The 22,112-nt window shown below is 36.1% G+C and overlaps 2 protein-coding genes across 2 annotated transcripts in view; one reads left to right on the top strand and one right to left on the bottom strand.

Annotated features, from left to right (window-relative positions):
- Window positions 1–17,887, top strand: part of LOC116171422 — a 29,062-nt gene extending 11,175 nt beyond the window's left edge. The window contains exons 24-52 of the mRNA XM_031488259.1: window positions 4,744–4,785; window positions 4,835–4,975; window positions 5,021–5,128; window positions 5,190–5,243; window positions 5,412–5,576; window positions 5,623–5,658; window positions 5,708–5,806; window positions 5,857–5,901; window positions 5,948–6,085; window positions 6,136–6,243; window positions 6,293–6,337; window positions 7,447–7,608; window positions 7,717–7,746; window positions 7,807–7,887; window positions 7,937–7,990; window positions 8,044–8,184; window positions 8,235–8,339; window positions 8,589–8,642; window positions 13,909–14,064; window positions 14,110–14,136; window positions 14,185–14,286; window positions 14,384–14,503; window positions 14,563–14,682; window positions 14,737–14,790; window positions 14,839–14,979; window positions 15,027–15,056; window positions 15,113–15,250; window positions 17,579–17,614; window positions 17,673–17,887. Coding sequence (XP_031344119.1) covers window positions 4,744–4,785; window positions 4,835–4,975; window positions 5,021–5,128; window positions 5,190–5,243; window positions 5,412–5,576; window positions 5,623–5,658; window positions 5,708–5,806; window positions 5,857–5,901; window positions 5,948–6,085; window positions 6,136–6,243; window positions 6,293–6,337; window positions 7,447–7,608; window positions 7,717–7,746; window positions 7,807–7,887; window positions 7,937–7,990; window positions 8,044–8,184; window positions 8,235–8,339; window positions 8,589–8,642; window positions 13,909–14,064; window positions 14,110–14,136; window positions 14,185–14,286; window positions 14,384–14,503; window positions 14,563–14,682; window positions 14,737–14,790; window positions 14,839–14,979; window positions 15,027–15,056; window positions 15,113–15,250; window positions 17,579–17,614; window positions 17,673–17,818 — 2,678 coding nt within the window. The 3' untranslated portion in view covers window positions 17,819–17,887. The remainder of the gene's footprint in view (window positions 1–4,743; window positions 4,786–4,834; window positions 4,976–5,020; window positions 5,129–5,189; window positions 5,244–5,411; window positions 5,577–5,622; window positions 5,659–5,707; window positions 5,807–5,856; window positions 5,902–5,947; window positions 6,086–6,135; window positions 6,244–6,292; window positions 6,338–7,446; window positions 7,609–7,716; window positions 7,747–7,806; window positions 7,888–7,936; window positions 7,991–8,043; window positions 8,185–8,234; window positions 8,340–8,588; window positions 8,643–13,908; window positions 14,065–14,109; window positions 14,137–14,184; window positions 14,287–14,383; window positions 14,504–14,562; window positions 14,683–14,736; window positions 14,791–14,838; window positions 14,980–15,026; window positions 15,057–15,112; window positions 15,251–17,578; window positions 17,615–17,672) is intronic.
- Window positions 17,888–20,162: 2,275 nt separating this feature from the next.
- On the bottom strand, window positions 20,163–21,511 carry LOC116172037 (retinol-binding protein pinta-like). The gene is made up of 5 exons (XM_031489129.1): window positions 21,297–21,511; window positions 21,063–21,222; window positions 20,639–21,011; window positions 20,422–20,530; window positions 20,163–20,371 (listed from the first exon to the last, which is right to left on the bottom strand). Exons 1-5 carry the CDS (start codon window positions 21,433–21,435, stop codon window positions 20,220–20,222), a joined length of 933 nt encoding a protein of 310 aa, XP_031344989.1. The 5' UTR covers window positions 21,436–21,511; the 3' UTR covers window positions 20,163–20,219.
- Window positions 21,512–22,112: the final 601 nt, after the last annotated feature.

Raw genomic sequence — 22,112 nt, 5'->3', positions numbered from 1 at the left:
CTTTCCAAGATTTCATTCTTATACCACTTTTATTTTTTGAAACTACCCTCATACCCATGTCCGAATCTGTCAGCCAATATAATTAAATTCTGTTTACCGCCCAACTCATTTCAGTTTGTCAGGCACCTCGAACTTGCCTAACGGAAAATTTCCGCAAACTAGGCAATTCCCATGGCCGGATAACGACCGCTCTCGGCCTGACTGTCACGTACTTTCCATTAATTTAGTCTTATAGCGCGACAAACCGGTACCCTAAGCCTTTCGCATGCAAATATCCAGTCAGGACCGCAATAAAGGATCATTCGCCTTAAAATTTCAACATTTTGTAAAAACCAACCTTCTACTGAGACCACCCTGTATATTTTGTAATACTCAAATATTATATTTGATCCAAATTCCAATGAGATTCTATAATATTGAATACGAAGGAAGAATATTTTATTAGACTTGAAAATTACAACTTGACAATCTATATCAATTATTTTATTCAAAACCGATTGCTATGATATTAATACCCCTTCTCAATCGACTAATCCGATCTTGCAAATTAACTTCTCAAACTGAGTTACATCTAAAGATTTGGTAAATATATCAGCTATTTGCTCTTTCGTTGATATTGGCTCTATTTTGATAATCCCTTTTTCTACATAGTCCCTTATAAAATGATGTTTAACATCTATGTGTTTTGAGCGCTTGCATTCCATATTTTTAGCCATTCCAATGCAGCCTCTGTTATCCTCATAAATATTTACACCTTCTTTTATAATTATATTTAAATCTTCCAATATACCCTTTATCCAGATAGCTTCTCCACATGCAGCACTTAATGCTACATATTCTGCTTCACTAGAAGATGTTGCTACTGTAGATTGTTTTCGACTAGACCAGGAAACAGTGCATCCAAAAACTTTAAAGACGAAACCACTTGTTGATTTCCGATCTGCAGTATCTCCAGCCCAGTCAGCATCCGCATAACCCACAAGTGGAATGTTACTATTAACAGAAAATCTTAGTGCCATTTTCTTGGTTCCTTTTAAATAACGAACAACTCTCTTCAATGATTGGTAATGCTCTTCTATAGGGTGCTGTTGAAATCTACCAAGATAACTGATAGGGAAACAAATATCAGGACGAACGCATAACATCAAATACATCAAACTACCCAGCAACTCTTGATATGATTTCCTGTTGTTATTGTCGTCAGAATTTGTACAAGGCAACTTTAATCCTTTCTCCATAGGAGTCTTCACTGCATTGCAATCCTGTAAACCAAATTTCTTCAAAATCTTTTCAATATGGTGGGGCTGAGATAAGTTTATGTAATCTGAACCAATTTTAATCTTCATACCCAGGAAATTTTTCAACTCTCCGCAATCTGACATTGAAAATTGTTCAGACAACAACCTCTTCACATTTTCCATATCTGAAAGTGTTTTTCCAACCAAAAGCAAATCATCTACGTAGAGGACCAAAAAAATATGTTGACCATTTTCATTGCGTGTATAAAGACAATAATCATGTTTTGACCTTACAAATCCAATTTGCAAAAGATAACTATTCAACTTTTCATTCCAACATCTAGGAGCTTGTTTTAAACCGTAGAGTGATTTGAATAACTTGCACACTTTGTTTTCTTCATTTGTAATACCATCAGGTATGGTCATGTAGATCTCTTCTTTTAGATCTCCATGCAAAAAGGCTGTTTTCACATCAAGCTGTTGAAAAAAATATCCAAGACGAATACCAACAGCTAACAAAACTCGAATTGTAGTGAGTTTCGCAACTGGTGCATAAGTTTCAAAATAGTCGAAGCCATGTTTCTGTAAATATCCTTTTATAACTAGTCTTGCCTTATGCTTCTTTGGAACACCATTTTCATCATATTTTATAGAAAAAATCCATCTTGACTCCATAATTTTTTTTAAACCGGGCTTTTCGACAATCTTCCATACTTTGTTCTTCTCCTTTGATGTGAGTTCATCTTCAACTGCTTTGATCCACAAATCTCTATCTTCTCTTCCAAAAATATCTCCATAACATTCCGGAACATCTGGAAGAACATTACCAGCAGTACTTGCTCTATAAGTAGTAAAGAAATTTTTCAACTTACTCGGTCTCTTGCGCTCCCTATCGCTCCGCCTCAAGTGCATTTCGTCACATTGATTATTTGGCGAAGGGAGCGCCTCGGCATTAGACTCATTTTCTTCTTCAGTTGTTTCTTGTTGATTTTCAATAATTGAATTTTCCGAGACATCTTCAATTACATCAACATTCTCGACAAAACCATTTTCCCCCTCTTGCTCGAGATCTTTGAAATATGTTTTCCTTGGTTTTTGTATAGGTATGAGCATTTTCACGACTTTTCTCAAACGGAAAACTTTCTTCATCAAACTTGACATCACGTGCAGTAAAAACTCGCTGTTTTTCTATATCCCACAATCTATACCCATTAGGAGCATAGCCAATCATAACTGATTCCCTGCATTTTGAAGACAGTTTTCTTCTCAGCTGATCAGGAATCCAAGCAAATGCTTTGCACCCAAACACCCTCAGCTTATTTAAATCTGGTGAATGGTCATACCATTTTTCAGCCGGTGTCTTGTTGTCATTCAGTGCAGCAGTAGGACTTCGGTTGATCAAATATACTCCAGTTAAAGCAGCTTCACACCACAGTCTTTTCGGCATCTGGGATTCCATCAACATCATTCTAATTTTTTCAGTGAGAGTTCTATTAAACCGTTCTGCCACTCCATTCTGCTGAGGCGAATATGCAACCGTTGTGTGTATTTGAATTCCTTTCATTTTATACCATTTATCCTGTTCCTTAGACAAGTACTCTCCACCTTGATCTGTTCTTAATTTTGAAATGGGCAGTATAAATTTGGCTGTAGCCATTGCTTCATATTCTTTCATAGCATCAAATACTTCTGATTTCTTTTTAATCAAGTAAATATTTGCAAAATGTGTAAAATCATCTATGAAGGAAACGAAATATCTTGAACCATTCCAAGCAACTGGGTTAATCGGTCCACACACATCTGAATGAATTAACTCCAATGGCTGTTTAGCTCTTTCTCTTGTATGATTGAATGGACTACGTGTCAGTTTACCTTTGATACAAATTTTACATAGTCCAGACTCTTTTTCTTGCATATTTTCCAATAAACCTTCTTTAACTAATTTCAACATGTTATCTTTACCAATATGACCTAAACGTTTATGCCACAAATCAAATTTACTAGTAGTACTCACAAAGGCGCTACTGCTCACTAAATCAATTTCCAATTCATAGAGTTCGCCATTTAAGTACGCAGTCGCAACAACTTGTCCATTTTTTAAAATTATCGCCTCACTCTTCTCAAATACCACATTTAAACCTGCTTTAGTCAATTTTCTAACCGACAGCAAATTATCACGTAGATCTGGAACGTACAGTACATCCCGCATACAAACTTCAATGCCTTTATTGCTTATTCCATTTACTTCTCCGGAGTGCGTGGAGATCAGTGATTCATTTTCCTTTGCAATACATATTGTGATTGGTTTCCTCAGCTGTTTCATATTTGCGAAGTACCACTTCTTATTTGCCAAGTGATCACTCGCTCCTGAATCTAACTTAAATACAATGGTGCGGTTTCCTTTCTCCACAAATTCTCGATTTGAATCGGCCATGAAACAAATACTGTTAGAATAATTACCACTAGTAGCACTCCTCGCTTCACCTACCCTGCAATCCATAGCTTTATGACCAATTTTATTGCATTTGTAACACTTTCCATGGAATTTAGTATTCCTTTGAAAACGTTTCCAGTGCTTCTTCTTTCCTGCAAACGCTGTTTTTTGTTGCGGTTCATCCTCATGACGCTCAGCAAAACGGGTTTCCTCTAACAGTAGCCTCTCCTTAACTATACTGAATGTTAGTTTATCCAAATTTTGCAACGCTGTTATTAATGGGTCATATTTCTCAGGTAACGTTAAGAAAAATTGAGCTAATAAATCGGTTTCTTCCATTTCAGCACCACTACTTTTCAATTTTCGAATCAAGTTTTCAAAATTGACCAAATGAGATGTAACTTTGTCATCATCACCCATTCTAAGTCTCGCTAATTGTTTCCTTACTAACAATTGATTAACAGCAGACTTTTTTGCAAACATCGAGTGGAGACTTTCCCACATTTCTTTAGCAGTCTCCTTGTCACGTACATATGACAAGCATTCATTTTTTATGAGACTGACCAGACGGTCCTTCGCTTTCTTATCTCTTTTCAAGAAGTCACTCCTATCCTTTCCTTCAGTGGGTGGATCGCCCGTTAAAACGTCCACTAAATTCAGGGAGTCCATATGAATCTTGACCCTGAATTGCCACTCATCAAAATTGCAGCCGTTAAACTGCTGGATCCCAATATTATAATTGTTGCTTTCGCCCATAACCTATTATATTTGATCCAAATTCCAATGAGATTCTATAATATTGAATACGAAGGAAGAATATTTTATTAGACTTGAAAATTACAACTTGACAATCTATATCAATTATTTTATTCAAAACCGATTGCTATGATATTAATATCAAACACAAAATTCGCGCCAAGAAACAATTGAACTCCAAACCTAACTCTGAAGAAACGATCCTTAAAACCCTTTCAACTACTAAACCATTTTAAAATATCCATGTGTTCTTTTATACTCAATGAAAAATTTCATATTACAAATTTCAACCCGGTTTAATATAGGTACTTTCAGAGTTACCTGAAACTACTGACATCAAATTAGGAAATGGCACTTGTAAGTAAGGAGGAACATATTTTGCCAATAACTAATTGTTAATTAACAGACAACAAACACGGCGTCAAATTTGAGCGAACAATTTTGGGCGACGAACTCGACACTGTAATCGCAATACCCTCTTCTGCACTGCGAGATGGTATTCCAACGGTATTGGTTATTGATGAAATTCCAGTAGATCGTGCTAAAGGTTTGTGCAATACCAGGTAACGTATTCACAAATGATATATTCCAGAAGGAATGGAGTACGACGTTCTCCCTGACGTGGATGGGAAAACTTCGATCAGGTTTGCGACAGTAAAAGGAAAATCTCCTACCACTGCAAGTATCAGGAAAGTTAACGGTACGTAGAACGAGAGAAGTTGCACCTATGGTATGTGACAGTATATAAAAAACATTTTTAGGCGAAATTATTGTGACCTGTAGATCAAATCTGGCCTCACGCATGACGAGTGAAGGTACGTCGCTTCCTAATTCTAAAGAGACTTATATTCTCAATACCGTCCTTAATTTAAAAGTAACGTTCACGATTTTGCAATATGAGGGAACAAGTAACGGACATTTGCAAAGAACGCATACACACTGTTTCCAATTTTACCTATTTGATGTTTTTAACTATGTTTCAGATGCTGGACAGTCAGCAGTACTAAAACTTGAATGGGTAGATGACACTGATGGATACACCACGACAAAGATTACGTTACCATCTTATGTAGACAAATTTACCGGTGGAATAACTCTAGTTATTGACGGAATAAAGGAAATAAACCGCCTCCCGACCTCCACCAGTGGTAAGATCCCTTGCACACGATTTTGTCTTACTAATACCACTTACAGTTACAGTTGACCTTGACAAGTTGCCATCTTCCAAAGGTTTGTTGTGCTCCAATCGCAATGTAAGAGAAACTTGTATATTTTGTAGGTGTGACCACAACTGGAATTAAATACGAAATTCAACCTGGTTCCTCCAACAATCAGATCGTCAAAATTGAACTACCTCCGCATGGAATAGAGGCAACAAGTAATGTGGATTGTTTGCTCTGCGTAGTTTTTATTAAGCATACGTTTCAGCTAAATCTTCAATATCACCATCTAAGCATTTAGCAAATAGTACCTGTGAGTATTTACCTCGAGCGTGACCTTTTTTAGCATCATTTCTTAGTCAGGAAAGATGGTGTTGTGTTTGAGAGAAGAAATCTAGGTACAAAACTCGATGCTGTAATTACTATACCACGTGCCATAGCAGAAAAACACGATCCAATTATACTGATGGAAGAAGTTGATATTGTTCAGTCTCCAGGTAAAATTAAGAACGGTAGAAACTCACATTTGTTACTCAGGGATATTCAGGTGCACCTGACTGCAATGTCTTTAATAACACGGATGGAATAATGACAATTGAATTTACGACACCAAGAGGAAAATCCTCATCGATTTTAACGATCGAGAAGGATGATAGTTAGTATAGCTAATTGCTAACAATATAATAATTCTTCATTTGCTTTAGAACAAATTATTGCAACTTCCACTACAAATATGACTTTGGCAACTGGTAAGTAGTACTCTTACACAACAATAGTTCAATATAAATGTCGGAATAAGCTCCCTATCTTTTCATAATTAACTATATTACGCCATCATATCAACATAATGTTCACCAAACTATTAAAGGAATGTGTAATGGTGCCCGAAGCCGACACTTCAACGTCACATTGTTAATTTGTGCACCACCGTTGGGCGTCGAAAATGTACCTAACTGTATCTCCGTCAATAATTGTTAGAAAAATGAAGCTTGTATTAAGTACCCGTCGGAAAAACACGGACCGCTCACAGAATCCGTTAGATCTTACGGAGTATTACCATCGGCCTCCAAACCTTCTCCGGAAACCAACTAGAAGACCCCATTACCCTCTTTGACGACCTGGAGAAATACTTCGCCAAAAACGCTGTCCTATCCGATGCCCAGCGCACCCAGACCGAACAGGAACTCCAGAAGGCGGCCACCAGCTGGTGAAAACCACGCTTTGATGATCAACCCTGTATAATTAAAATTATTACTGCCTAGCAGTAATTGAAAAGCACCACAACTTTGTATATAGTATTTTACATTATTAGCCAGGTAAGTGAGTTTTTACTGGTGATAGGAGAAGTTGACTAGCGAGCCGTTAGGCGAGCTTGTCATCTCCTAGAGCCAGTAAAAACTATTACCTGGCGTATAATGTACAATATTTTATTTGTTACTCATTTGTAAACAATAGTAAACGTAAATAATTAGTTCTTAAATTGATCTTGAAGAAATGTCTAAAATATCATGTTATCCATGTAACAGAGACTTCGCATTAATTCTGGCCAATGAAATTACTAGATTACTAACTTGTAAAATTTTTACAGGTCTGCTGTCAGTTTTACAAGTCAGTAGCGTTTAAACTTGACGTTTACCCGTTTGCGTTTTGTCTTGTTAATCAACGTTTACAACTTAGTAACAAATAAAAACTTTTTTTGATATCTTGCATATTTTCCCCGATTTTTGACCGTTTCCAGACTTATTAGCGACCCTATAGACTTCGGGAAACTACTACCACCTGCTTGGTTTAAAGTTACAGCAATAGATCGTAAAGTCAAAATAAAATCTAACATTAAATAAATGGTTTGTTTTTGTAGATGTAGAGAAGTCGGCTGTCACTCAATTGGAGATAGTAAAAGCGAATGGAAAGTACACCATGAAAATTACATTACCTTTTACCGCAAGTGTAGATGTAAGCGAATTGGTTCTTATGCTCGAAGGGATTAATGACATTGACAACGTTGCACCAGACACTAAGGGTAAAACTCATTTTCACGTCTGTAATTTTAAATAAACCGCCATTTTTTGATTGGCGCGAAATTCAAACCGTTGTAAATTATTTGATGTACTATACGATGTACTTTTAGTTACACTGGAAGAGTCACCTTCACCTAAAGGTATGATCACTTTCTTTTCCTTGCGAGTGAAATTTCAACTTGTGCACACTTATGTTTTAGGAAAAAAATCAGGAATCACGTACGAATTTCTCTCACAGTTTCAGAAACAAAAAATTCTCAAAATTAAACTTCCGACAAAAGGTACCCATACAAATTAAAATATCTACTATTTAACTGTGCATGTTTGCAGGATCGCTGGTGCCAACCACACGTGCACATTTTGATAAATTTAGAAATGGCACGTGTAAGTCGCGAATAACTACTACAACTCACTTATAAAAAGTTATTGCATTTTAGATAGCAAAAAAGGAATCGATTTCAGTAGGGTTAATTCTAACGGGCAAGTTCAAACTAACGTTACCATACCAAATTCTGCCGCTAAAGGTTACTATGGTACAGTGCTGGTTATTGATGAGCAAGACGTAGACTCTACCGAAGGTAACGCTTTTAACTCTATTTTGTATTAACTGCAGAAATGTTTATTTCAGAAAGCAAGCATTACGAGGTGTACGATGTAAATGATAAGTTGAATATTAAGTTTACTATTCCAAAATCTCAAGTACCAACTATCATCACTGTACAAAGAGATAGTAGTAAGTATTTACATTCACATGGACATTCGAGTCCAAAAAAAAGGTATAGAATGTCGTGCGTTTTCTTCCTAAAATCATTTAAGTATAGTTTTTTGTACATTATGTCGTAAGTACCAAGAATACCATTCTGGATGTTCCATTGGAGGAATAAAGGGTGTGGCAAATGTGTAAAAGTTAGCTCGACTTACACATTTCCTAAACAAGGAGCTTCCGTGCTCCCAACTCTAATAAAAATAGTTTCTGTTTTAGGTAATATCCTTGTACGCTCTACAACAAATGGATCAAGTTCGGATATGAAAACGGGTAAGTAAAGAGTACAGCTTTACGTCATTGAAGAATTGACACGTTCTGCTAGTTTAGATATATTTTCCATAATTTACGACTCCGTTTATCAAACGCGTTGTTAATTGTAACGGTTGTTACATTGCAGGGTTAAAATACCTAGTTCTAAAGTTAGATTTCACAATCGCACAAAATATACCGACGGCTGGCTCAAATTTAGGGAAATACTCTGACCAAATTTTATCAGGAAAGTTTGGTATATTTCTTCCAAACCTGCCACTGTGATCGCATATAAAGACAATTTAAATATATTTACGTAGGTATATTAAAATTTAAAATAAACCAAAATCGGCCTGCCGCGTATTTTGGTTGTAGCATGTATCAATATCGAGAATACCTATTTTAACATTCGCAGTTTTAAATTTATTTGAGATGCCTACAAACAACATTTTATTTAAATATCTGGACAAAAAATAAAATTGGATTACGCAAATACAAAAGTTATCATGCACAACTGCACAAAGACAGACAGACGCAGACGGGCAGACAGACGGACAGACAGATGGGCAAGGAGCAATACAACATTATAAACGATCTCGAGGATCGTTAATAAGGGGCAAACGTGTAAAATTATGGTACCTACATGACAAACATAGATTTTTTACTATAGCGCGTTCGCACCTCCAAATTCAGTATGGTGCTTATGGACATACAGTACATGCTTGCCAAACGTGACAATGACAGCGCAAGGAGATTATGTATTGTTTTAATACTTCAACTTAATCATATGTCAATTTGACATCAATGCGGTCAGAAACAAGGATAGTATTATCGAAGAATGACGCAAACTAGTAAGAGAGGCAATTAGTCCATAAGACCCCATACTGCATCTGGAGGTGCGAACGCGCTATATAACGTTTTTTTAAGCTGCACAGACAAAATTACTTCCTTGGTGGAAGCCGCGCACCATAGCGAACCAAAAAGCGAAAAAGGTAGAACAATAGCTCAAGATAAAGATCTAGTAGCGCCCGGATGGATGGACGGGCGGACGAAGTGGCCACAATAGCGCATTTTTTTTCAAATTTTTGTGCAAATGCGCTAAAAATGATATGGTCAACAGAATTAGAAGATTTTTGTTACTTTTGAATTTGAATGGAAAACACCTTCTATGTTTATTCATCTCATGCATATTTAAAATATTTTATACAGTGGAAATGTTTCTTTTAAAATTTTCCAACGGTTAAAAATGAACCGACCGAGTCTTTAAGGAACGTTTTCTCTATACCTATCTACTATTTAACCGACAAAATTCCCATTCATCAATATCTTTAAAGGGATCGGTCTATATCAGTGTTTCTTAAACTTTTTTGTCTGGCAGCACATTAAATTTATTAAACAAAATTCGCGGCATCCCTAGTATTATTATTTTTTTGCTTTTTTACAGTTAGTCTTTACCAAAATAATTTCTAAACACAAAAGCATTTAAAGTAGTTATCAGGTAAACTCCTGACTTGACTTTCCGACTACTTTTAATAGTCATTGCAATTATCTTTGGTCATAGTATAACATTTAGAAAATGCCCTCTAGCGCGTTTATTTTGAACCCGACGCAAAAAGTGTAGAACCCTTTTTTGTAACCCTCATCAAGACACATATTTTTTATAATTGATATTTTTCACTCTGATGCTTACTTTTAGAGAAAATAGGAATTTAAAAAAATAAAATAAATAGTCTAACTTCAATTCAAAACTTCTCAAAAACAAAGGAACTCAGAAAAAAATTGTAATGAAATTTTTTGTAGAGCTTTTTAAGCCATTTTGTCCAGTGTATGCGAAAAAAATTTAAAAAGTTTTTTCAAGCCGCGTTGTATGACTTAAAATTTTGACACCCTCAACAACCGTTGAAGATGGTTACGGATTAAAACCAAAATAGGACGTTTTCGATTTCACATTTAATTATGTATATGCACCCCAAATATAAGTTATAAGATTGAGAAAGTCTGATGTAATGCAATACCAGCATATGATTATGATTAATGAATTATGAACCATAGAAATAAATAAAATAGAAACCAAAACAAGTTGTAAAGTAGCATATGCATGATTAAAGCGCATTTTTGGTAATACAGATCAGTATTTTATTAGCGAAGTTTAAAATTATTGATCTCACGAGTAATTTTGGCTGCGTTAAATAATTAATTTTATTGAATTACAATTGAGGGTACGTCTTTATTTTGTAAAACAAATCGCAAAGTAAATAATTAAGTTGTTATACTGGTAGCCCTATCTAACGATAAAATTATAGCACCTCCAAAATCCATATCAAAATTATTTTCTTAAATTATCGATCTCACAAGTAATCTAACTCAAAATAGACTAGAACCTGCACATCTGCACTATAGCGGAAAGCTTTTAGTGCAAATTTGAACTCTCTAGCTATTGTAGTTGCTGAGATCTCAGCCGGACAGCCGCCTAGCCAGCCATAATTATTCTTACTTAATTGGTCAGGTTAAAATTTCTAAATTCAGACGTCCCCCTAATACCCATTTTCTCTTGCAATTTTCGGGTCAAGCGTATAAGTCTGCGTTACCTACACAAACTACGACGTCGTAATTTTATCCTGATTTTCACTTAACATTACAAACATGAAATCGGTTAATAATTAATAAACGGAACTGAAATCATAAAATATTAATCTTGTGACACCTTCCAAATGATGGGAGCTTATTTGAATGCTGCAAAAAAATCCGATACAACTGAATACCGAACGATCCTCGACATCTTCACACATACATCATTTTTACAAATACACCTTAAGGGGTTGATTCTGTCCCACCAGATCAGCATGGCTTGTAAAAAGAACTTTTGAATCGGCATTAGTTTGCATGCGCAAAACAAATTTTTTGATTCGGCTCTAGTTTTACTTTTATTTGAGGCACCTACATACAAAATTTCCATTAAATATCCTAACAAATAAAAAATTTGGGATTGCGCAAATATAAAAGTTTTTTGCATCTGCATAGTTGCCTGAAGTTTATGAAATATTTACTAACACAGAAAACCGGACATTCATATGTTCTTTGTAACAAGAGTTATAAGAGAAACCCTTTTTGGAGGTTTGGGCAGTTTTTGGGCGGTAACTTTTTGGCCCGTTAGTCTACGCAGCCAAAAAACAATAGCGACCTTTCATATATCCCGAAGAACATATGTATCAATCTGCAAAGCGATCGAACGTTTCTACACAAAGTTAGCACACGGACAGACAGACGGATGGACGGACGGACGGACGGACGGACGGACGGACAGACAGACAGACAGCAATACAAAATTATAAACGATCGTTAATAATTTACATATCTATACATGGAAATGGCTACAAAACTGATCAATTATATACTGTATCTTCTTTTACTATCAGTGGCACAACAAATTGAGCAATTAATTCTACACTCTATTGCCAACTTCTAGAAGATAATAAATAGATCCAGAACAGTTTGTAGTAATCAAGAGTCCGGTTAAGTTCATCCATATACCATGCGTTCATTAAATCAGGTATATTTCATGGCGCAAAACGGATGTTTCGTTAAACCTCATCGTCTTACACGCACTCGCCGGTGACTTAATTTTCCTCGATACTAACCTGGTTTAACACGTAAGTATCTTTTCTTGTCGCGCTTCCAACTAAGCTTGACGCTGAGTGCCTCACTACACTCGACGGACTCCCAAATTAAATAGATCTGCCTTTATACTTAGGTATAGTACACAAGTCTCCTATTTTCCATGTTCAGCCATTTTGCTTCAGTTAATTTATGCGAGATGCGATCAACATAAATTAATCTAAGTTACGAATTTTGAATTATTTGAACTCTATATTTGTCAGCTGTATCCAAATAAGGGCCCTAACCATAATTGACCTGCCAGAGTTCTGGTGCTCACACAATATGATTTTTAGATGTTGATCTACGCTATAGCGATGATGAAATATGAGTTTTAAATTCATAAAGGCGTTTTGATCATTTCTAAAACTTGCTTTTTGAAACGGAGATGAGAATCCATTATCACTCCAACGTTCTTTATCTTGAACTCATAACGTCTTTTATCCGAATTTTTACCAGGCCTTTGTTCTGTTCTGTATCGTTCGCTCTCCCGAATAGGATCATCGATCAATTTGCAAAGTCACTGGTTACATATTCCTGAGTTTGTGTTACATGCACTCATGAAAATGATAATATACCTAGCTGGTTATCATCTGCACACTGGTGAAACTTCACCTGCTACAGGCATTTGTGAATATTTGCGGTGTAACGAATGAATAGCAAAGGGCCTAATATGGACCCTTGAGGAACTCCACAATATAAAGGGAGAGCATCAATACTGAATCCATAGTATAGTATAGCTATACTCGGTAATATTTTCATGATTCATCGTGTCAAAGTCAAGTGTCGTCCATCTTAGGTAAAACCACAAATTCGCCGGGTTTTTCTCTTACTATTCAACTACGTCTTACGAAGATTAATTTGTCGCTTTTAAAGAAAATTACAGAAAAATATACCTTATCTAGCATACTTTATGGAACCGATATTCCTGTATCGTACAATTCTAGTGCAGCCTGATCCCCAAGGGTTGACGATAAAAAAATTCAATGGTGATTCCTGTACTTTGTGAAGAAATACGGTTCGAATTTTAGAGATTTGATATGATTGCCTCAGAACAATCCGTCAGTAAAAAGAATGTAACTTAAAGTTACGTTATCTGCGTGCAACAACGTCAATCGCGTGATCGGTGCAGAACTCGCTTTCCTAGTTCAGGGCCAGAGTAATTACAGCTTCTCGCGGTACTACGAACTGTTCTTACTACTCTTTACACAACATTATATTCATCCCCTTAACAATCATATCTCCACAAACCCATTGATCAGAAAACTCTACTCAGCAAAAACTTCGACTCAGCAGTCTTGATAACGAAACTGATCTGATTCAGTGAGACGGTGCCTTATTTCTCATTAATTTTTCTTTATCTCGCGACTTCCTGTCGCCACCAAGCTTTCATACGCAAAACGAAAAAAAAATTAAATAAATCAAATGCGCGAGCGGGCTCCCGTTACAAAGAATCTCTTTATTTTAAAAATAAAACGCAATTATTGTTGTTATTGTTGCAAATATTATACATAACTTGTGTAACATGAATGCTATCCTCTCTAAGCGAATGTGCAGTTTGAGAAAGTAACGCGTTTAAGAATAACCTTAAGTTAAAATGAACGCCCAACCTTACTAAGCTTAAATTTTTTAGGTAACCATGAATCGCAAATGAAATTCGAAATTTTTGCTCTAAATGGTAGAAACTCCGCTAAAATAACTTTACCCGCCGTAAATAAGGACGCAAGGGAACGAATTTTCACATTTGAAGGTATTGAAGGTATCGACGACTTGCCAACGAATACCAAAGGTAACAAGACAATGAAATGGGCTAGTTACGAATTTTAAGTTACAGAATTCATCGACTTATCATCGCTGAAAGGTGAGAAATTAGTCGCCAAAGTAGTGCAAAAAAAGTGATACATTTTAGGTGAAACTGCGCTAGGGATCGCTCACGAATTCTTGTTTAATGATACCAACAAGATGTTGATTGAGTTTGTATTACCGAAAGACGAATTGAAAGGAATCAAAAGTAAGTCGAAATTTACCTTCTCCTATTGTTGCGCATACCGCCGTCATCAGTTCTCGTTCCTGACTAGGCATTAACAGGTAATCAATTGTTATTATAGGTATTAAGGATTTGGCCAATTTTGGAACATTTGATCTGGGTGGGAAGCTGGTCCATAATTTAACTGCGCCATATCAGAAAGACAAATCGCCAAATACTGCGTTGATCATTGAAGAAAATGGTATGGCAGGCATGGTTCTCCCATCAACAGTTCTAGTAGAATAAAAATTAAACTTTTAGTGAACGGTTCTCAGCCTGGTCAGTATGATGTTTTTAGCACCGACGATGGCAAGACCATAATAAAGCTTAGCATACCGAAGGGAAGATCTGCAACAGTATTGACAATCGGAACAGATGAAAGTAAGCCCTAATGCGTTAATCACTACTGATAACTAATAATTAATATATCCTTAGATCAGATATCTGTAAATGCTTCGACGAGTTTAATGGGGGACACACCTACAGAAGGCAAGTACCGCTTTGCAATGGGCCTAAGAATTACTGATATAATTGCAGATGTAGCAGCAATGGAACTAAAAACTCTTAACGTTGATGGTCGCAACATTAGCAAAATTACACTTCCTTATTCCGCTGATGGGAATGGAAGCGTATACATTGTTGAAGGGTTAGAGAAACTTGACACGATTTCTTCAGAAGGTGACGTTAAATGGGACAAATTTCAAAAGTTAATGATTTATTCGCAGGCGTTCCTGAAAGTTTGTTACCCTTGACGAGTAAAACTTTACCTAGCTCGATGTGGTAGATCTGGTAAACTTTAATTTGCTTTTAGGTGCTGCAATAGAAAAGAAGTATAAACCATTACTAAATCAATCGGGTAAAATCATCGCGTCGTTTAAGATACCTACGAGAAAGAATGAAACGGAGGACGATCGCCCTACGCCTACCAACTTTGCAGAATTTGTTGATGGTAAGAGGTCTTGGATGTACGTTATTTATATAAACCATGGTCTAAACTAAATGGAGTAGAACTACCTACTCGTAAAGCACTATCGCGCGCAGTTACGTAATTTAAAACGCAGGTCAAACCGAAATAGATAAGAAACATTTTTCACTGTGTGTTCAACTCACACGCCATTTTTTTATTGGTTTACCGTAATTTTTGATTAATCTGCTGAACCGTTGTAAAATTGAAATTTGATTCGGCTCAAATGACCAATATCTTGATGCGGTAAAAATAATTCGCATTTTAATACTACGCTAGCGTGCGTTTACTTTGCATAGGTACACTATGTGTTCCAACGATTTCGATTTTTTTCTGTGTAACTTTGTAAGTAGGGTCGAATTACGGCGAAACCTTTATGTACGTGTTCCATGAGATAAACTACAACGTCTGAGAAGCGTATTCAATAGAGCACCACAGCACATCAGAAATAAAGAGAAACACTCCAAAGAAATATGGTGATACCCACTACAAGAGCCCTTTTCTGGTAGACAATAAGACAAGTAACAGTAATGGCGTATCGAGAAGAATAGTTTGCACGTAACCAGTGTGAATGCAGATATTCTCTGCGCAAAAAAATACAACTGTACGCAAGATTAAATTAAAGAAAGGATCGAATTAGAACTATCACGAAACGCATCTGCACAACCTCTGGCTGCGAAACAGATAACTATTGTAAATAACACTCGACGCCGGCGGCGGAAATATAGAACTAAGGTAAAAACAAATATGCCATAGGTATCTTAACTAAACGGATTACAGACGAAATACATAAATCGCGTAAGAATATATATATATATATATTTAAATTGTGAAAGAGAGAAACGTTACACATTGCTGGGTGTCACACTTCGTTTGAATTCCTATTATGTGAGTTTGCATTGAAAAAGAAAATAAAACAAGCATAAACTGTGCACAACTTTTGTGCCGATAAAGCACATTTTTTAAAAACCGAAATAGCATAGTAAATAGTTGGGATATAAGGAAGTGAAGTGCTATATTTATCGATGTTTACCCACTTATAGTAGTAGGTTATTAAAGGAAGAAGGTTTCTTTGCACATACACATGTAAAGACCGCCTGGCATAGGTACATTCAAAATCCACGCTACATAATGCAGGAAGAGTCAAGCGAAATTTTTGAAGTTTCCCTTTGTGGATGGTTTAGGTACTCCTACATTTTCAAGTTATTCACAATTAAGTTTTTACATTGGAAGTAGACGTGTCTCGTCTAGACGATCTTTCTTCCCGTTGAGAGTACATTCCTCCCACAAACCGTTTTCGAGATCTTCTCTTCCAGACGTCCCAATCTCCATTTGTTTTCCTTCTCGTACATTGCATTGACAATAAACTAGATTCACCTTATGTTAAGAGGCTTCTATACCAGCGCAAAAACCTATGTAAAAGTGTTTCGCGCCGTGTCTGTTTATTCGTATAGAAAATGTAATAATGGTAAAAGTGAATGATTATTATGTTTATAAAGGTGTAATCTAGGATTGTATCCAATTGTATTTTAAATAGTAACTTCAAATCATACGATACAGAGCGATAAAGAATTGCTATTTTAGACAATATTCAAAGGGTCGTAGATCTTAAACAACAAAAATAATAGCAAAACAAATTCGATACAATCCTAGCGTTAACCTTCCTCTGGCAAAATCCATTCACAGCAACTAAAAAAAGTTTATTATGTACCAGTAAACAGACACGGCCCGGGACGCTGCATCTGTAAAATTCGAGCGAAATTTTATTAGGAAAGTGCTGCCACGTCTTGCGGAATTCAAACTTAAGTTACGTGTTACCGCCCCATTTGATAAAAGGAGGAGTTCACTCTTATCTTTACAACATAATTTTAAATCTAGGAGCGTCTGGCAAAATAATTTCTTTTGAGTTTTAACATAAACCCTTTAGAAGGGTAGGCACTATAGGAGCTTACACATACCTAGGTACAACAATAAATTGAAGTACAGCATATCTATCTCTGTGAATAGACGCTCTAATGTAACAAAATATTATTCCACATTTTCCATAGTGTGTCCGTCTGTCTATCCGTCCGTTCATTTCTCTACAAGATATGACGCTACTTTTATTTTTTAAAGTACAGTCAGTGTCAATAGTGTTTGGCGGTAAATTTAAACGTGTTATATTTTGCAATTTTCTTAACTTTTTAGCGCATTTTCCAACGAAGTTGGGTGCGCTATTGGTAGCAGCCACAGTTTTTACCATTGAACTTTGAATTAGCTGCCTTTTTTGTATCTATATGCATATTGAAAATGTAACACTATATTAATTTTTAGCTTTTGTGGACGCTATTGGAGTTGGCGGTACCGTAGGTAAGTGTTTAAAGTGAGAAATTGTAGGTATATCACATTGAAGTAATTTCGTTTTCAGTTGTAGTTACTGGTGCTGTTGCAAATGTCGCTATACTTGGATTAGCAAGTTTACTACTTCTACATCGTTTCTCCAACGCAAAGTTTCTTCAAGCTGCAGGACTGAACCGTGCCTGTCAAACGTACGAGAAAATCACGAACTCGTAAAATGGTGTCAAGTTCTTATTGGTGAAGATCTGTATCGCGTAATTGTACTTCTTAATTTTATAATAAAAAATATATATTGAAAACAAACTAATTTATTATTTATTATACACTGGTATCATGGGGATCTCCGAAACCATAGAAGATACGACTAAGGTCAAATTAGAGATGCGCAATTAAAAAGGTATTATCATGCTTTAGAAGAAAACCAGAAAATTCCGTTTACTTCCGAAGATAAGACAAAAACAAAATCGGTAAATTTCGGTTTTTCTGGCATATCTTCGGAAGTAATCTGAATATTTTGGTTTTCTTTACAGTATCACAATTACTCTTTAATTGCGCAACTTTTCTCGTTTGAAGATATAATTCAGGTAACGTATCGATTTTGACTTTGATGATTTATTTAAAATTGACGCTTTATCGGAGCACAAAGTTCCCAAATTTTCTTATCATAAATTTACCCAAATTAAGTTTTGGATATATCAAAGTCAACCGAGTAAGAAAAATCAAGATCATTAGCGTAATCAACGTGGAGGTAATCAAACCTATACATTGTGAAACATCACATAATACAATTTTTTTGTAATTTAATTGTAAATATGTTAGTTCATTTTAAGGGAGGAATTAGGGAAAAGTGTATGAAACTCGATTAATATTACATTGAGGTATTGAACATGTGTTATAAAAAGCAAAGCATTGCTTAGTGAACAGTTTACGATAAGAAAGGGTTTCCCATTTATTAAAAATGAGATATAAAGTAGGTATATAACGGACAATTTGTGTTTAAATTTGCCGCTCAAATTATCAGTGCATTTTCAAGGCTTTGTTGTGCGCAGAAGCAGAAAAAATAGACAACGGCGTAGGAAGCCCCCATAACTAAATTTAGAACATTTGTACGTTACATTTAATAAAAGTTTTTACACGTATTCAATTGTATGGAAAACGAAAAACAACCATATAAAGTGTTAATTTGCACTAAACACAATAGTTTTATCTTATAGCATTTTAAAATAATGAAATATGTTTATTTTTGTTGGAAACTACAGTGATTTTTTGAGAAAATATTAATTTTTTTAAAAACGAGTTTTGTTTAACGATTCTGAACAAAGAGTATGCGACATTTTTAGAACTATCTATTATTGGAATAGAATAATGTTCTATTTACAACAACGATGTCTCATACCACATTTATGGAACACTTTGTACAACAAAAACGTTTTTGAGGTATACCTACACATTAAACCAACAGACAATTTTGTATTTTAACTTTTTTTGTAGCATCAGCCTGTCAAGAGGTAGGTATCTCCTAATATCGCACCCTATAACTATAATAAATATGTTACGAACTGAAACACGTAATTTTAATGGTGTAATTCATTCATACGTTATTCTAAAGCAATTTCTTGGTATGTATTAATTAATAAAAAAATTCTATGAAATTTTGCCGGTACTCCTCCCCCCTCCCTACCCCGTCCTCGTCCCTACTCGCTATTACATAAACCCAGAAATGAGACTCGGTTAAGGGGCTTAATTATAAGCGGGTCCCTGATTTAACATACGCCGGGATGAAGAGAACTCAGAAAGCGGGCATTGGTGAAACACTGAAACAAAAGACCGTAAATCGTAAAAAGAAAGGCCGGGCAAGCGGGAACAAATGGGTAAACTAGTAGTTAAAGTGAGGGCACACCCCAGCCAATTATTACGAGACGTGCGTCGAGGTCGGAGCCGGTCCTAGTTAAGTTGCGAAGGGAGAATCACGTGAGTGATGTCCTTAAGGTGATACGATAAGCGGGCATGCCAGGAGTGGACTCGCAGCAGCAGAATCAGGGTATGATGCACAAAACTAGATACGCGGTAGAGGGGAAAGAGATGGTCCTGCAAGAAAATAACCGAACGCTAGAGGTGAAAGTTTGGATTACGCCACGAAGGAGAGAGCAGTACGTTGAAGCAATCCTCAAATCTGCATCGAAAGCGCGGAGTTTCGGTCTAAAACATGAGAAAAGTCGATCGAGGACTTATTGAGGCTGGGCTTTATGCTTTGTAGGTTCCGCCTGAAGACCGATCAAACGAAGGTGTTTAAAGTGCTGGGAAATCGGTTACATGGCGGTCAGTTGCAATGGAGTGAATCGTATCCTAAATTGTTGTAACGGCGGTGGAAGACTAGGTACATGATCAGATATGGAAAGGCTGCTGCAACGTATGGTCTGAGAAGTCAAGGAGGAATGGAACGGGAACGTGCCCAAAAGAAACGAGATAGGTATAATAATGTAGATACAACTCATATTGGCCACAATGTTTTATTTACAACAAATAAGGTAATAAAATCAATAGCAACATTGTCAGCGATTCGTGGACTGCTAGCTTGCAAAAACATTGTGGATTTTGTGAGCAAAATATTTGCTCATTAGTCTACACTAAGCTTTCTAAACGATCCTACTACACCGAACACCTCACTGGTTGTCTTCGGTTCGCCTTGCCTGATCAGTTCGTTGTTCCTGTACATTTCTTCTTCTAAAAAATATTGTCTTTTGTTTTCAATCTTGTTTTTCCATTTTTCTATGATTTTGTTTGGTAATTACATCGAAACGGTCGTGATATATTTATACCTGTCAATTTGACACAAGATCCGTTTGCCCCGCCCAATTCTTCGGGAAAGGAAGACTTGGGTATATACTTATAGGCCTCTTCGATATTTTTTGTGGACAGCACGTGTATCTTAAAACAAAGTGCCCAATAAAGATGAATTATGTAATCGGAAACACAAACAATAAATGATTAAAAAGTATCTACTGTATATAGCCTCGTAGTGCGATCGTCACTCACCCTGTCTCTAATTTTCTTCCCGAAGAATGGCATAAAGATGGCGGAGAAAACTTTCTCAATAGCCGGCATTGCATTTATCAACACTATTCTTTTAACTCGGAGTGGATATGCACTCTGAAGGCAATGGATAGACTGCATAATCACTGTTGGGGTGAACCGCATTAAATAGCTAGCAGGCAATCCTTTCATATTTATTATAATTTCTATTCCAGAAACTATTAGATGATCATCTTCTTCCAGCAGCGCGTCAAGTACCATAAAAAAGTATTTTGGTATAATGATTGTTGGCAAATTCAAATCAACGCATTCGTAATTAAAATAACAAATTCTTGGTCCATCAGAACCGTTTGTATTTAGTAACGGCAACATAACTCTAAACAAAAATGGTTGAACATTTCTTTTTGAAGTGATCTGTGATACCTACCCTCTATTAAGAAACGTTTGTATATCTTCACTTAAGGGGTCTCTGTCTGAGAAAAACTCAGGAATTAAAGTGCGTACCGTATAGAAGTGATCAAGTTTTTCTTTTACACGTTCCAGGCTCCATTTGCATCCTCGAAGAAAAACTAGTAATAACTCATCATCTATATGGCACATTTAAAAAAAAGAGAAAGAAAATTATTACCTTAGTTTAGTCTATGAATAAGGTTTAGCTAACCTGATTTGACCTTTAAATGTGGTTGCTTTTCGATCCATTCCCGAATACACAACAAACATTCGTCAATCATAGGTGGATCTTCGTTCAGTTCTTCGATCGCCTTTCGTTGCAAAGACACAGGAAGGGTGCGGAACACCATTGCGCGGCTAAATTCTGCTTCAAAGTTAAAGTGAATATAACGAATTTATATGAAAAGTCGATCTAGATATACCACCAAGTATGTAAATAATAATGAATAAATGATGATGTGAAAAATTTATGGTTTGTAACGAATTCGAGGTTACCATGCAACGCATCACAATTCCAAAAAGCTGAGAAGATTCAGTTTTTAGACTATGAACCAAAATTAAATTCTTACGCATATTGCGTGTGGGAATTATGTCGACGTATGGTATTACAAAACATGTGAAATATAAAAATTGACAGTGAACTTTGTGTAGAGATTTAAACAACGGGCGATCAAAAATGAGTTGCTGTCGAGTCGCCTTTGGAAATTCAAGTTAAGTACTATTTACCATGAAAACAAAAATTCCAAAGGTGACTTGACAGCAACTCATTTTTGATCGCATAGTACCTGCATATTAGCGATTATACATCTCCACAATAAAACAAGTATAAACTGTGCACAACTCTTGTGCAGATAAAGCGCATTTTTTAACCGACAGAGCTTTTGTTTTGACATCACCAATGGATATATTTCTTGCAGGCGTCTCAATCCTAGTCTCAATCGCCCTTTGTGAGTAGGTACCCTCTTCCGACAATCCGTTCTTGAGGTATAAGGGAATATACCCGATCACGATAAGAGGTCGAGGAGGA

The sequence above is a fragment of the Photinus pyralis genome, unplaced genomic scaffold (assembly GCF_008802855.1).
Source record: "Photinus pyralis isolate 1611_PpyrPB1 unplaced genomic scaffold, Ppyr1.3 Ppyr1.4_LG5, whole genome shotgun sequence".
In the NCBI taxonomy this organism is placed as follows: Eukaryota; Metazoa; Arthropoda; class Insecta; order Coleoptera; family Lampyridae; genus Photinus; species Photinus pyralis.
This window is presented reverse-complemented; position numbering and strand designations above follow the sequence as displayed.